Source organism: Haemorhous mexicanus, chromosome 15, assembly GCF_027477595.1.
Source record: "Haemorhous mexicanus isolate bHaeMex1 chromosome 15, bHaeMex1.pri, whole genome shotgun sequence".
Taxonomy (NCBI): domain Eukaryota; kingdom Metazoa; phylum Chordata; class Aves; order Passeriformes; family Fringillidae; genus Haemorhous; species Haemorhous mexicanus.
In genome coordinates, this window is record NC_082355.1 from 11,487,731 (window position 1) to 11,502,503 (window position 14,773).

Sequence of the window (14,773 nt, forward strand, 5' to 3'; positions counted from 1 at the left end):
CATGCAAGAAAGGCCATTTTAGTCTGCCAGAGTTAGACACAAACATGTTTTAGCAGCATGATATCACTCCAGTCAACTTTTTTTCTTAATGCAGCAAAATGCTGCAGATGTCTACAATCTTGGAAGCAGTTAGTAAGATTAGTGATGCTGGGCAGAAAAAACATTAAGCAATATTCTAAACTATCATCTAGGGAAAAATGTCTTCTTCTGTACATATCACACTCATATCAGAGTTGAAGCACAGCCTTTTTCAATACTCCAAGACTTTGTCACAAGAAAATGCAAAATACAGTTAATATTAGAGATGGGCGAACCTTCAAGTGTTACAATACCCAGGAAAACACCACAAAGCTCAGCTGTTTCTTGAGCAATAATTTGACCCTCCTGCATCTGGCATAATGAACTGACCATAAGAATAAATGCATTTTCTCATGGTATTTTGAATTTCCAACAGGAAGGAAGGATGGGGAAGGGGGGAGGAAGGATGGGGAAGGATGGAAGGAAGGATGGAAGGAAGGATGGGGAAGGATGGGGAAGGAAGGATGGGGAAGGAAGGAAGGGGAAGGAAGGAAGGAAGGGGCGGAAGGAAGGAAGGAAGTGGCGGAAGGAAGGAAGGGGGGGGAAGGGCTCTAATTCTTCAACCTTTGTCAAATGGTTCCCTGTCAAATTAGAGAGAGCTGGGACTGTTTTTTCCACCAAGTAGATTCGCCCAGCTCTAACTAACACATGCTTTTGGCTTTTGTAACGAAGTGACGCCTGAGATAGAATGACAGTGATCTACGTTTACTGTAAAAAGCACCACCCATTCAAAAGGATCCCAAAGCGCTTTACAGGCATTAGAAAGAAGAACCACTTCACTTCCCAGTGAAGCACAATCACCTCTGAGGTGAAATGTGGTGACTGACAGTGCAGAACAACACACTATATTTTAGTCAAGGAAATGGAGAATGTTGTAGCCAATTAAAACTATGGGGTGGGTGAGTGGTGGTGGGGAATGTTGGGTAAGCAGAACAGTTACATAAATTGATATTTGCCCAGGTGCTTGGGGTTGAGATGACCACACTATAAAAAAGTGCCATGGGATCTTTAATGACCATAACTGGTCAAGACCTGAATTTTACGTCTCTGAGGATAAAAACATTAGAAAACAATGAAAGATACCTTTGTTGAATACATTTCTGGACAATGATATGTGCCAATTATTCTTCTGTCCTGTAAGTTAATAAAATCAAGACCAGTTTCCTTAGAGATAAGGCAGCTATTATCTTTCATTTAAAATTAAAGCACTGTAGACTAATAGTAGGACAAGTAATTAAAATATAAAGGGACCTCTAAGCCAACAATTAGCATAGGTACATTCTGGCTTCAGAGGTGCTAATACTGCCTTGCTGTGCTCCTCAAGGTAACATAATGTTGTGATGTAAATGTATTTTTTCCAACTGGTCATTTGACCACGGAAGATATGATGATATGAAAACAATTATTAAAATTATTCTGGGGGGAAAGTAAGTGTAAAAGTGGTTTCAAAAGGAGGTGGAGGAAGGTTAAAAAGATCTCTTGGTGCTGAAGGATTGTTCAACCATAGAACTAGACTCTTTATGGTGAACAGGAGAGTTCAAACTTAATGGAGAAATTCCCAGGACGAGAAAGGAAGGGAGGATGAAGATGAAGAAGAAGCAGCAGCAAGTACTATGGAAATAAAAGGTGAAGGAAGAAGTGGAGGAGAAATGACCAGAGCTAAGCAACCATGCAAGACACTGGGGTTTCAGAAATCAATCTTAAATGTGAAGGACAAAATAGATGATGCAAATCTGTAGATGATGCAAATGATTCATTTATAGGTCCAGGTCAAACAGAAGAAAAGCTGACTCTGGAGCCTTGAAAGCAGCCATGACTTTTTTGATGGTCTCAAACAAAGGGAATACAGAGGAAAGCATAGAATTGTTACCATTATATATTCCTATTATTTAGAAACTCCAAAATGATGGCTTTCTTGAGGAAATCTTACAATAATACATTAGCAACTGTTAAATACAAGAAAATTACATCTCCCCACACATACATTAGGAATCCTCCAAGGGTGACCAGACCTCTGAAATTATTAACTTTCAGTAAATCAGTTCCTTGGTGATTAGGGTCTGCTGCTCTGCCAAGCACAGCTTTATAGTACAAGAGAAATTTATACTGATGAATTGAAAAGATACAACATTGACATTTCTCCTCTCTCATACACTGTTCATTTTCACCTGTAACCTTCAACTACAGGCAGGAACTGTATTTTATGGAAGAGTGACTCAGAAACTGTGTATAAAATAGACAGTAGGGATGGAATTCCTGATAGGAAAACTCTTTGAAACAAAAGAGTTGCAAATTGAAAACTTACTTTTTGTTAAGTAGAGCTGCCATCAGATTAAAACAAAATCTGGTGAGCTAAACCATGGAGTCTAAACTGGTACCCAGTCTATTATAAAGATTAAAACCCAGTCGATTATAAAGATTAATTTAGCAGTTATATGTCCTGTGAAGTGACATTCCTAAGAAATGAAGACAGAAATAAAGATCGCTTTCTCAATGAGAAGACTTACATGACATATCTAGACATGGAATTGATTTTTGTTATAGATGAAAACCTTACTGTCACAGTTTCCCACCTCTTAAAAGCTGAGGTTTGCTTGGAAAACCAGTAAAATTCCATTCCTGACAGGCACAGGGGCTCTAGCAAGATCAGAAAGTATGATGTACACTTTACCTGTAATAGGAATCTTCCACCTCATCAGCAAGGTTTGACTTGTGGAACGGGAACCACTGAGCTCTGGGGGTAGCCCTGACTACACAGGCAATGGGTGGGAGGTAGACAGCTCTGTGTTAACTGCTGCTGGGCTCACTCTGAATGAGAAAACAATTAATGATTTTCAAAGGGCACCTGCCTTAAGCTATAGTGGTATTTTTGACATGATAAGCCAGTCTGCTGAGATAAAGGTATAAAAATTTTTAAGACACAAATGCCTAATATTTCAAAATATCCATATGTGAAATAGCATCTTGAACAATGCAACAAACACCGCATTTCCATTGTCTGTCCAAATCTCAGTTTACTGCCAGTATTGCAGTTACTCTATATGAAACTAGGCTAGCATGCATTCCTATACACCTAAAATTAGGGTCAGGCTGGTAAGAGTGCAGTTAGAGGACAGTAATGGGGTAGCCTTATAGTTTCAGGCTGCTTCATGTGATTTTTAGATCAGAAAATTCAGAGAAACTGCAAATTGCAGAAGGATTTTCTTTAGGTTCTTGACCTTTCAAAGACTAAAAATCTAAGCACACCCTGCCCCTGCAAGAAACCTGTAAGAGTTAAAAAAAAAAAGGGGTGAGGAAAAAATACAAGATCTGAACATGGAGCGGTAACATTGCTCTAAATAATTGTAAATCTATTTCTAGACATCCATTTTTACCTTCTGATATATGTGACTTCTTGGTCATTATCTTTAGTAACCCATCAATAACTTAGTTGCAAGCATTGCAGGATTCTGGAGAAATGGTTGAAAACAACTTCCTGTTGGTATGCATTACTTAAACATGGGACTCTGTATTTACGGCACTGAAGAATGAGTGTTCAGATGAAATGTGAAGGGTTAAAGCATCTTTGCTTTGATGACATTTGAAAAAACCCCATGAAATATGAACTTGTTCAAACCTCTGCACAGAATCCAATAAGCTTGAAGTTTATATCAATGTCTTCTCAAATACAATTTTCAGCAACATTTTTTTTTACTACTGAGACATTTAGGAGGAAGCACGGGAAGGTGATCTGGAACAGAAGATTTCTGGGGGAGCAATTAACAACAGCTTAAATCCTGTTTCCCAAAGTCAAGGTGTTAGGCAGACCAGATTCTTAGTAATGCTAGTCTGATAAAGTTATTTGTTATTTCTTTTTTAAAAATATCATCCCATTTACAAGTATACAATAATTTTCTTGAAGGTAAAACACATCAGCAAGAACCTGCATCTTAAGCTGCTCACTTCCATCTGTGACAAATAAAAGTAAATTTTGATCAAGCCTTTATTACAATTGTAAGTCTCTCATTACGCTGTCTTACAAAATACAAGATGTATCTTAGCAGATAGATCTAGCACCAAAAATCTACAACAGAAACAGAGCAAAATTGGTTATATAAGAAAGTGTCATGAAAGATAAAAAAATGCATCAAACACACAATTATCCCCACAACTGGCAAAATTTCTAGGGAATAATTTGAATATAGTTACAGTTTTGAAAAATGAACTAGATGGTAAAAATAAGGTTAAGTTGCTCCTCTAGAACAGTGTCTGTAAAATATACTAAAGATGTTATTTTTCTTGTTTGAAGCCAAATATAATGTGCAAAGAACTACCCAGCACATCCTTGTCATGAGAGTGGGTTGGCTGAATGGCAGACTACCAGCTCTATCCGTCTGACCATGATATACTCACTTGTCAACAGATTCAGGCTTGTGGTTTTGGGGAACACATAATTCTTGGGCCCAGGCCAAAGACAAACATGTTCAGAGACCGAAAGAGGTCCAAGGATAAAACTCTGGAGAGAAACTGCAACTAATGTTGAACAACAACAAAACTAAAAGAAAATTCCCGAGATCTTTCTATGGAAAAATCACTGAGAAGATTTTGTTACAAAGAAGAGAAAGAGGAATTTCTAACACTTTATAACAAATGTCCAAATTAAAAAAGATCCAGAAAAGTATTTCATATGATCAGTTCATTGCTGATTTGGAAGCCTGAAACAGAGACAGTTCCGCAGCTGTAGATACTGCAAGGCTCAGAGGACTAGTCCTGACAATATTAAAATTGTCCTGACAATATTAAAAAGTCTTCTGCTTTAAAATTATGAAAAAAAAAACCCCAAAGCTGACTAAATTAAAATGTTCCTCCATGATTTACTTGTACACTGATAGAGTGTTTTTTTGGAGAGAATCTAACATTTTGTCACTCATTTCAAAATGAGCAACAAGAATGAAGAAACTTTCTTGCCAAGGTATGGTTAGTAATTTAAAATCTGTTTCTGAGTAAATTTCTGTATATGAAAAATATATACCAATATTATGAATCATTTTAAGAATTGTTTTATACTTTGTTTTTGTGTATGCATTAATTCTAGGGAAAATAAAAACTAGAGTATAGTTTTCTTCACGGTCTGGTATTTTTTTATGTCAAACTTGAGTTCAGTTAGTTAAACATATTATACTTTGAATACTTATAAAGTACATGAATAAAAAGTGGTGAAAAAAATCCATTACATGAAAAAAATCATATTGATTTAGGCTCTGTGACCTTTACTGCTGCATCCTTCAGGTCACAAGTGTTTAGTTTCTGACAACCACATTACCAGAAAGTGGGGCTGGTTTTGAGAACATGAGCAAGGACAGGTATGAAGAGCTTTTTGCACACAGCTGTAAGATGCACCAAGTTTAGGGAGAAGTCTTGACAATTGTTTACATGGGGAAGAAAACTGTATTCAAGTCTCTAATGCTTCTTAAAAGAGGAATGGAGACATAAGAATGAAAAAGGACATAGAAACCATGTTGTAGTACAACATTTTATCATTGCAGAAGTATTCTTAAAACTAGTTTCTAAGGAGTAAAAAAGATATATTCACATATAGACATAGATTTATGACATATCTCTATATAGATATTTTAGTTTAGGCATAATCCTACCAATCTACCTACCAAATCTTTTCCTAAGTTACACAAAACTAACTCCTGGTGTCTATCTTTCTCCATATGCAGAATCCTGGGAAAGCAGTGGAACCCAAAAGAATTTGTAACTAAGTGAATTTCCCAAGAAACATAGGTTTTCATAGGCCAGCTTGACTGTTTCACTAAATTTAACAGATGTGTAAGCAACACAAACCCTAACATGCTTTAAAAAATAAAAAAGTAGGTATTCAGTTTCTGTGTGTTTAAATGGATGCCTCTAAATGCATCTAAATGGATGGAGTCTTTAGAATGTAATCTCATGGAAATAAAGAGCCTGACAGTCACTGTAACAATATAATAATAGTACTTCTACCACTTAGTGACATGCAAGTGTACATAATCCAGTGATCTCAAAATTCATGAGCACAACTAGGTTACCTTCTCTAGCACATACTACTTGCAGTCACATCTTATGTTTTGGACAGAAATTTTCCAGGTCCTAGCTGCTGAATTAAGCCTTGACAAACTCTTTAGAGCTGATGTGCTTCAAGAAATCAATTCACCAAATTTCCCTAGCCAGACATACCTTCTGGACTGCAGGTACATACATTTCTTCTACTTCACTGTAAATAATTTGTCTTTTTTTGTGTCTTACTTCTTCACAACTTGATCTAATGACCTAAACTGCACTATGGGATTTTTTATGAACTAAAATTGTGTTCTGCTCAGGGTCACAGGCTGAAGATGCAGTACAAAAGAGCAAAGAGTAGGAATGTGCTTTAAACAAGTGTACAGGCACTGGTCTTACATTAATTAAATATGGCATTCAAAGGAGTGCAACTGGGGGAAAAAAGCCTCACGCAGTTGACTTGACCTTTATTCAGATGTCATGTGGAATACCAGCACAGATCGTGGAAAATCACCTTCTGACTGCTTCTGCAAAGAGCTAAAGCTGGAATCTCCTCAGATTTCACTCCTATCCAAGCTCTGGTTTGATAAAATCTGAAGAGACTGGCCAGACACCCTGTACATTGCCTACTGGTTCATATGCAACTTGTTCCCTGAGAATGCATGAATGGAAATTTAGGAGAAAGGCTAAGCTTTTATAATCCATGCCTACTTTGTTACATGTCCTTCAATAAACTGCTGTGGAAGGAACACCTTCTGATCCTGGATCAACAATCAGTCCTTGTGCAGCTTTACCTGTACTGCAAACAAAAGGAAAACTCTCCTTGGAGAGAAAGAAAGAGGATGAATTCTTTCACTGCCATCTGGACAGTGGCAGCATTAGCTCCTGCAATATAGAGCAGTAAGGATTTGAGACAGAAATTTTAAGAGCTTCCTGTTGCCTTAGTGTTTTAATATCCTGTTCAATTTATTACCTAAGTCTGTGCATAGCACCAGTTTAAAAATCCTCTTTTTACCAAAAGCTCTTACATCTTGTAATGTTATATATGCTTGCTCATGCTTTATACTGGAAGTACCTCCAGTCCATAGGGTATAAAATGCCATTCTATGTAACAGGTACTGACTGGTTTTAGGTACCTTTGCAATAGCTTCTTCTCCCTGCAGATGCATTAGATGATTTCTTCAGATAGAAATGAACAAATATTGCTATGAACTGAAAAGGCCAGTGGCAAGCCAGCACTAAATCAGTGGGGAAATAAAGGCATTAGCCAAGGCTAATTGTTTTGGAGCATTGCTTTGGAGCAAGGTCTATTATCTTGGGCCTGCAGCCCTGCTAATGCATCCTCACACCACAGCCTGAAAACTGAAGAGAGTGACCTTGTCTGTTTGCAGTGCACTGAAAGCCATCACAAGCTGCAAAAAGCCACAGGTACAGATCAGAGCATTCCCTTTGGCTCAGGTTAACACACTCCATCTAATTCACCCCTTTTCTAGAGACATCTATGGAAATGACAGATTAAAAAAAATTACAAGGCTCTTGCAGTTATTCTCTAGTAAAGTGGTGAAAAGAAGTTTGGAAATGTCATGGGAAATGTCAGGTAGCACATCAGCACCTGAGCTGACAGTGCCATTTCCAAGTGTGCTGCTGAAACAGAGGACATTTCTGGCACAATGGACTAGAAAGTTCTCAGTCTCCCTGCTCCAAAACCCCCCATACATTAAACAGTGAATCTGAAAGTGGGCGTCTGGGGAAGGTGGATGCTGTGGGAGCCCCATTTCCTTGCTAGATTACAGACTGCCAGTCCATCCTTAGCCTACCAGTTGTGTAGCTGAAATAATTAGGTGTAATCACTTGTGAAACAGGTGATTGCATGCTATTATTCCTCTCAAAGCTCTGATAATGCAATGGAGTCCCCTCAGAGTGAAAGATCTGAGGAAAACTACTGAACTTGTCCAGCTAAACTCGGCCAGACTCCTTTCCTTAGTCATAAAGCTGTAGGGAAAAAAAACAGCAGGTGAGACAACTTGAAGGGGAAGAAAGTTACCAAGTGTTTCTAAGGGCAGGTTAAGTTTCTATTTGTCATTGGCTTGCTATCTCACCTCTTTCAGCTGCCCTGTGCTAATTCAGATATAACAACAGTGGGCCAGGAGGGCAATGAATTGCAAAGATACCTGTATTTGTTCAAACCTTCTTACTTTCCTAAGCCCTTCATTAATTTTTTGAGAACACTTCTATTGTATTCAAATCTATTAAGATGTGTTTAAACTCATTGTCATATTGACATTCCATGTTCTTGGTACCCAAATTTTGGATGGAAAAATGCCATTAGTCTGACAGCTTCCCTGGTTCATGATTTGCATTATGAGCAGCAATGCACTGTCCCTTTCAGGTGTGCTGACTTTCTATTACCTTATGTAATAAAAAGAGGTCTGAGTAAAGAATTACTCATTGTTTTAAAAATACACTCAGTATATTTAAAAAGGAACCTTATCTAAAAATGCAGAGGTTAGCAATGTCACTTCACATTTATTTACAGAAAATTACTGAATAAATCTGCATAAACAGTTTTACAAAGCATTGCATACTACACTGACATTTTCCCCCTCTTTCCCAGAGGGAAATTTCTGTGTTACTGCTCACAATAACAGAGTATGATTGCAAAATTAAAGGTAGTTTTATTTATGTGACTTATGTTATCATGTACTTCAGGTATATTGCCTGTGCATTGGAGCATTCTCTGTGCTTTAAGCTAAGTTGGAAGCATGTAGACTTTAATCATTGCTGCAACTATATCCAATCTAAGACTACATTTAGTGATGTATTTACATGTATTTTACATTATGCAAAACATAATGCTGCTTCTGTGAAGTGGCAAATCAAATTATTTGAAAGAACATAGCTAAGAAATTTTATATCAGGAATGTTAATTTGCTAACTCCTATAAACGTAGATGATTTAACTATAAAGAAAAAAAAAAAAAAAATTTAGAAATAATTTAAGCACTACCTGAATGGCATATAGGTAAGAATTAGAAGGACTAGAAATGGAAGAAAGGTGCACTAAATCATCATGTGGTAATGCCTCTGTAAGGTTTGATATCTGAGTTGAAAAAAGGAAGCAGCATATCCTGTTTGTAGGCAATGTCCTGGTGAGGCAACAATAGTGATGTTCAAAAAAAGACTGACCAGGACCTCCTTAAAGAGATAGATCTGTAACTCTTCCTTTAAAGAGAGTCTTCCTGTAGGAAGTGCTCCCAATACTCACAGTGAGTATCATCCCTGCTGCCTCTGATGCTGTGGAAGAGGATGGCACAGAGCTGCTTCTCCATGGGAATCACCTCTTGTCAAACATCCAGATGGCAAGAAGCACTTCTTTACAGAGGAAGAAGAGTGAGCCTTTCATTTACCATGGTCTTTAAAGTGACAGTCCTGGTTTTACCACTCTAATGAAGGTTTTCTGATCTATCCAGAATAACAAATATAGATTTAATTGATATTGAAAAGCATTTTCACCCTACTTACGTCTCAAGAGTAGTCAATTAATGTACATAGTAGTTTGGATCAAATGAGTCAGATGAGCAACTGCAGAAAAAACAGCAGTAGAATCCAACAGACAAATCAGCAGCTTATGCAGCTGGCTGACAGGAAATTTAGTAACATGGGAAAACATACGGAAAATAGAGAACTGGGCAGGTGATCAGACAGCAAATTTCTAGAAGATAGGTCAGACTCATCACAATGGTCAGCATCAGCAAGCCCATCTAAATCAGAGTTCCAAGATGGAAACATTCAAGGTAAAATTATTACAAACAACAAATTAAGAGTACATTTAAAAATTAACCAAAAATAACTTGGCTCCTAGATTCTGGAAACAATTTAAGGGGAATAAGTCAGCTCTGAGAGAGCACAAAGAAACTCATTATCTGAGCTCTCATAACAGAAATGAAAGTCATTAAAATAGCTGGAGGTCTGCCTAAGAAATCATTTGCAGCTGAATCAGGCTCTACACTGGAATTGTGGTTAGGCAAATCATCTTGGAGACAAAGCCAAACTTCACAGGGAGAAAACCTGAAGAGTATTACAACAGTGCTTCTTTCCCTCCCCTAGCCCAAAAGGAAACAAAGAAAAAAAAATGCAATGACAACAATAACAGGGTCACAGAGGCTTCTAGACCAAATCTTTCTAGACCATTTGTATGAGGAGATATGATTTCTGAATTTCAGTACAGCCTTGGTACATTGTATCATACAGAAGGGATAACATGTCCCAGATGCATGTACAATTACTCCCAGGAAGACAGGTGCATGACATTGGGAAGTCAGAGGCTGGAGTTTGGCCCTGTATTTTAATCTATCATAATCATCTTGAGGAAGCAAAGACAATATTAGCACAAAGATTCATGAAATGCAAAGGCCCAAAAGGACACTGATGACCATCAACATTCTTAAGTACAAAAGCTCACAGAATAAAAAGACATACCAATGGCTTAGAGTATATAAACCATACTTTATGACATGCTAGGTTCTCAAGCAGACATAGGACACTCCCAGTGTACCTATCCTTATGTACACTTGCAGTACTTTGCCAATCAGAACAGAAGAGACTAAGGCAAGAAAGGCATTTCAAGACTTAAGATGAAAAACTTCATAAGAGAGGTGAGGAAATTATGTGAATGCTATCTCAAATAAATGAAGGAGGTCTAGAGTAAGAAGAAAGCCAGTGATTTACCTACAAGCAACAATAGATTGTTTACAGAAAGAACAACTAGTCTTGACTAAGCAAAAGATGATGAGTTAGACTAAAGGAACAAACTGCTAAATGCAGCTTGAGAAGTTGCAAGAGTGAAATGATGATACTCACAGCCATTTTTATCTGAACTCCCTCCAAAGAAAATCAAACAAGTCCTGTATGATTTAAAAAGTCTATGGCAATGTATCTGCTGGTAACTGAGTCTGAATCTGCACTGAGTTTTATGTTTCTTAAATTTCTACATGATTTTATTACTCAGGTTTCAGTATCCAAGAAGCAAATCAAGATATAGGCCCAATTCCTTCCCAACCTTTCCATTACTGCAAACAGGATCAACAGTCTTTGTAAAGGGAGTATATCTCCAGTGATGATTCAGACTAGATACATGGAAGAACTTTTTTTAAATGAGAGTGATGAAACAGCAGAAGAGGCTGCCCAGAGAGGTGGTGGATGCCCCATCCCTGGAAACAGGGATCCAAGGTCATATTGGATGGTGCCCTGAGCAACTTGATCTAGCTGAAGATGGTCCTGCTCATTAACATGAGGTTGGAGTAGGTGACCTTTAAAGGTCCCTTCTGACTCAAACCATTCCATGATTTAAAAAAAAAAAAGACAGAAGAAACCCCAAACAACCAGATTTTGCATATGAAAAGAATACGATGTGAAATTTAAAGAAAGATTTGGCCACAGTTTCACCTGGAATAACCCTGGGGAAGCTCTGCAGTCAGCCTGATGAAATTCACTCAAATGGAAAAAAACAGGACACCTGAGTCACCAAATCTCCAAGAGATTGCAATGGATTCAGCAGATACCACAGTCATGGAAAAAAAGCTTCCCTTGCACACTGTGTTGTAGGCTCCCTGGTATCTTCTGAATAACACCAAGCAAAAACAGAGAGATTACCAGTGCCTGTGTCCACACTGGAATCTGTCTATGGAAGAGAATTCAACAGCATAAAGGGAACATGAAGTAACTTCTCCTTTGATTTTGCAAGCAGAGTTGTGGATGAGAGGACTGACCAGCACTTCTCCTCTCACCACATTCTGTTGATTGAAAGTTTTATGAGATTGTTACCAAACAAGAGTGTTGGAATTGCAAGAAAACCATTACAGATTTTCTGGTCTATAAAGTATAAGCAGAGATGCTGTGTTACAAACGGCAGTTCCAATAACTATTTATCCACCTCTCTTACAGTGTCAATGCTGAATGCAGCAACAGAAGTTTTGTGTAGAAGTTTTCATCCTTATCTTTTGAGGTTTATTCCTCATGGCATCAATCTTCTCTTCTATCTGATTCTTATGAATTCACAATATTGCACAAAGGGATTCAAGAGGAATCTCATAATATCACATAAGAACACTCATACCTTGTAAAATCACTATTGGAGCCTAGTTAAAGATGGAGGGTTTGTGTGATCCCATTTCTAAAATATGTTGATTTTTTATGAAAAACTGTTTCTCAACTAATTACAGCAGTTCAGACCCCTTTTTGATTCTTATAAATGAAAATAATTACATAATAGTTGTCTCCCTTTAATAGATAAAATATTCAGGTCCATTAAATATTAATATGTTTTCTCACTGCTGGTCAAACAAGAGCAGCTGTCAGCTCCTTTCCTTCTCCCCAGAGCAGTCTGTGCAGCAGGACAAGTTCTCTGATCCTCTCCTATTTGATTCCTGTTCATTGCTTAAAGGATTGCAGACTGATTACCAGGTCAGAGTGGATCTGGGTACCAGAGCAGAACTGCCAGAGACTGTTAACAATGCTGGCCTAGTACATCAACTCACAATGAAAAAAATACAAATCATGTAAAATTGTTCCTTGTGCTCCAATGTATACCTTGTGCCAATCCTGTAAGCTGGTAGAGTTCTTCAACAGTTATTGAAATTAATTTACTCTGCCTAGTGAATTGGATTTGCACACCAGTGAGTGTTTTCAAATTCTGCTTCATGATCAGAAATTTGCCACTGGGCTTTGGCTATTCTGTTACACAGCTGAAAGGTCTATTGCATGAACAAAAAAGCTGAAAAGACCACAAGTGAAGCAAAGTGTACAAAAAGATACCTCAGCTATTGGTGGCACTCTGACACCTATGGATCTTAAATTTCCATTGATGTTAGAGGAAAGACTTCAGGTAAATGCAAGTCTAATGTTGCAGAATTACTTACTGGGTAGTTTATAGCACCTTAAAAGTTAAATTTAATTTAAAAAAAAAAGGAAAAAAAAATCCCTAACAGTTTAAATAAAAACTCACAGATTTTTTCATTGCTGAAAAATCACCAATAGAAATAAAAACATGTTACAGTATCTTCATGAACTTTATAATGTTAAAAGATGACATATGGTAACATAACATCAAAATTAAACTCATCATTATGACTATGCCTTCATTCATCAAAATATATTTCTCTCCAATCAAAAAGAAAAAAAAATTAAGGGATGAGCTATGAACCATGGTGCTATAACTATCCTTCTTAAAAGACTATAAACTGTAACTTATAAAACTGTTTTGTGCTATCAATATGTGATGGATTTTTGGAATAAAAAGTTCTTCTGTCTGCAGACCCACTATGTGTGTAGAGGTTCTGAACAAACATTAGAAATTTCACTATTAGAGCTGTATGAAACTTAAATTTCCAATTGACAAATAATCCCTTGTTTTTTTCTAATATAGATTTTTTTTAAAATATTTTGACTTTGATTTTTTTCCTTGGACTGTTATGATGAATTACAACTCAAAGAGGTTCCCCTGACAAAAAAAAAAAAAAAAAAAAAAAAAAAAAAAAAAAAAAAAAAATCTCACAACCCTCTCACCCCTCCAAAAAGCCCCCAAAACCCCAAAGATAATTCAACCTTATTTAACTTTCCAACTTTGCATGTGTGTGCAAGTTTATACATTTTAGACTGAGAATATTTTTGCATTCAGAAGAGATTTGCCACTGTGTGAAATTCATTCCAAAATGGTCAAAGTGATAAATTACAACAAGTGCTTTATGAGAAGTGCCCCATTTTCATTAAGCATAATGGATACTTTTTGCAGAAGTGTGTATCTTGGCAAATACCTTTTCTGCCTCAATTCTCCATCCCTAGGGGGCCACATTTAGATTCAAAATTAAGTACACAGCCCATTGATGGTTTATTTCTGAGAAGTTTCTCATTTAGTCAATAGTATTCTGGCCCATTAGACATTGAAAATATGCCAACTTCTCAAACTTTCAACACTTCTGTGGCAAATACTTCTTATTCAGCTCATCCGAAAGATTTATGAAAGCAGGTTAAATTTAGATTTTAGCTCTAATGTTCCATACAGCTCTTACTAGAATATACAGCCATCATTTTGGATTTATTCCTTCAGAAACAGGTTGTACATATTCAAGTTTAAATTCTGACTAAGAAAACATCTCTCAGTAAAACTTCACTGACTGCATGCTTTAGAAACAAGATATTCAGCTTCCCAGGCTGGAGGGCAGTATTCATTGCTGAGGTGGCTAAGTACACTGCTCTGCAGAGCTAAGACAAGGTCACCATAACTCCACTCCACTCATTTTCTACAAGAAATTACATTTTAAAGCACTGTCTGACAGAAGTGAGAGCCTGTCTTCCTGGGAAAATGCTAAAAATGTATCTCCATTACAGTTTACCTTATTGACATCCATTCTCAACTTCTCATTGTTGGCACTGGCAGCTTTTTCTGCTGCTTTCTTTTGACGCTGAGGTCCCCTGCCAAAGAAGATGTAGTTGACCAATGCATACTCCAGCAGAGCCATGAAAACGAAGACAAAACATCCCATAAGGTACATATCAATGGCTTTCACATATGGAATTTTGGGAAGAGTCTCTCGAAGATGGGTGTTAATTGTTGTCATTGTGAGCACAGTTGTGATTCCTGGAAAAAAAGAATTAAAAGTCTAGTGATTGAAATA

At 37.2% G+C, this 14,773-nt stretch overlaps 1 protein-coding gene across 4 annotated transcripts in view; it reads right to left on the reverse strand.

The window, feature by feature from the left end:
- GABRB2 (gamma-aminobutyric acid type A receptor subunit beta2) overlaps positions 1-14,773 on the reverse strand; it is a 144,428-nt gene that overhangs the window by 8,620 nt on the left and 121,035 nt on the right. For all 4 annotated transcript variants that reach the window (XM_059859810.1, XM_059859811.1, XM_059859809.1 and 1 more), the window contains one exon: positions 14,492-14,736. In XM_059859810.1, the coding sequence (XP_059715793.1) occupies positions 14,492-14,736 (245 nt within the window). The remainder of the gene's footprint in view (positions 1-14,491; positions 14,737-14,773) is intronic.